The 1,402-nt window shown below is 49.3% G+C and overlaps 1 protein-coding gene across 1 annotated transcript in view; it reads left to right on the forward strand.

Moving 5' to 3' along the window:
* Positions 1 to 852, forward strand: part of LOC110324393 (apoptogenic protein 1, mitochondrial) — a 22,633-nt gene extending 21,781 nt beyond the window's left edge. Inside the window, exon 5 of the mRNA XM_021201925.2 lies at positions 156 to 852. Coding sequence (XP_021057584.1) covers positions 156 to 261 — 106 coding nt within the window. The 3' untranslated portion in view covers positions 262 to 852. The remainder of the gene's footprint in view (positions 1 to 155) is intronic.
* The last annotated feature ends 550 nt before the right edge of the window (positions 853 to 1,402 follow it).

Raw genomic sequence — 1,402 nt, forward strand, 5'->3', positions numbered from 1 at the left:
TGTGTGTGTGTGTGTGTGTCTGTGTGTGTGTCTGTGTGTGTGTCTGTGTATGTGTGTGTGTGTGTCTGTGTGTGTGTGTGTCTGTGTGTATGTAGCTGCTGTCATCTGGTCAGGCCTGACACTGCAGTTGACTGGGATCCTCTCTTTCTCTGTAGAGACTGGTACAAGCGTAATTTTGCCATAACTTTCTTCATGGGGAAGGTGGCCCTGGAGAGGATGTGGAGCAAGCTAAAGCCAAAGCAAAAGAAGACAAACGGTTAGGAGAAGCCCACCGGAACCTGACCCACAGCACCGGAACCTGACCCACAGCACCAGGTTCTGTTTATGAGGCCCTGGACACTAAGTGAGCACAAGTCCCTTGGGCCACTAGCTGGCTCAGGCTCATCAGTATACTGTATGCTGAGACTGTATTTTGTATTATACCAATTCAGAATATAGCAATGTAAAAATGTGAATAAAGTTTCACTGCAAGAATTTAAACCAGTGCAAGTTGGGAATAAGCCTTTGGCTGGCTCTGGTGGTGTGGTGGGGTCCTCAGCCCTGACCACAGTGAAGGCAGGCAGCATCTTTGTGTGAAAGACCGATGAACAGAATGATGTCATCATTCCACAGTGAGGTGTCCCCTCAGCATCCAGAGGCATGCATAGCAGCTGTTGTCACCATGGTTGTCACCATGGTTAAAGGTGCTTCTGAAAATAGAGAACACAGAAATGTGTGAGGTGATTGTGGGCTCATGGTCACCATTATGGTTCAGATATTGAATGTCTCCCGAAGGCTTGGATGCCGTGGCTGGAGAGATGGCTCAGCGGTTAAGAGCACTGACTGTTCTTCCTAAGGTCCTGAGTTCAATTCCCAACAACCACATGGTGGCTCACAACCATCCGTAAATAGATCCAGCGGCCTCTTCTGGAGTATATGAAGACATATAATAAATAAATCTTTTTAAAAAAAAAAAGGCTTGACTGCTGAAGGCTTAGGTTTCAGATGTCGGCTCTATGGGGAGGTGGTGGAACCTATTGGAGCCTATGTAGGTTATAGGGCATTCATTCCCTGAAAACGGCTAGTAGGAATCCAGCCCCTCTCCCCTCTGTCCCCTTACTATGAGGTAATCAGTGTCTCCTGCCATCTGCTTCCTGACACCAGGTGCTACCGTGCCAGCGGCCCAAAGACAGCGAGGCGGAGGGATAGGACTGAAGTCTCTGTGAGACCATGACCTCTGTCCTCTACGCTGATGTCCCCCTGGGTGCTGCTTATGATGGACCTTGCCAGACCTGTGCAGAGCCACGTCACCAGGGTTCTGCTCTTTTGTCCCAGAGTTGCCACCTAGAATAGGGATGTTGCCACTGTTGACAAATGGGTTCTGCTCCTCCTTAGCGGCTTGCTGACCAGTCCAAGTATACAC

Source organism: Mus pahari, chromosome 7 (genome assembly GCF_900095145.1).
Source record: "Mus pahari chromosome 7, PAHARI_EIJ_v1.1, whole genome shotgun sequence".
Taxonomy (NCBI): Eukaryota; Metazoa; Chordata; class Mammalia; order Rodentia; family Muridae; genus Mus; species Mus pahari.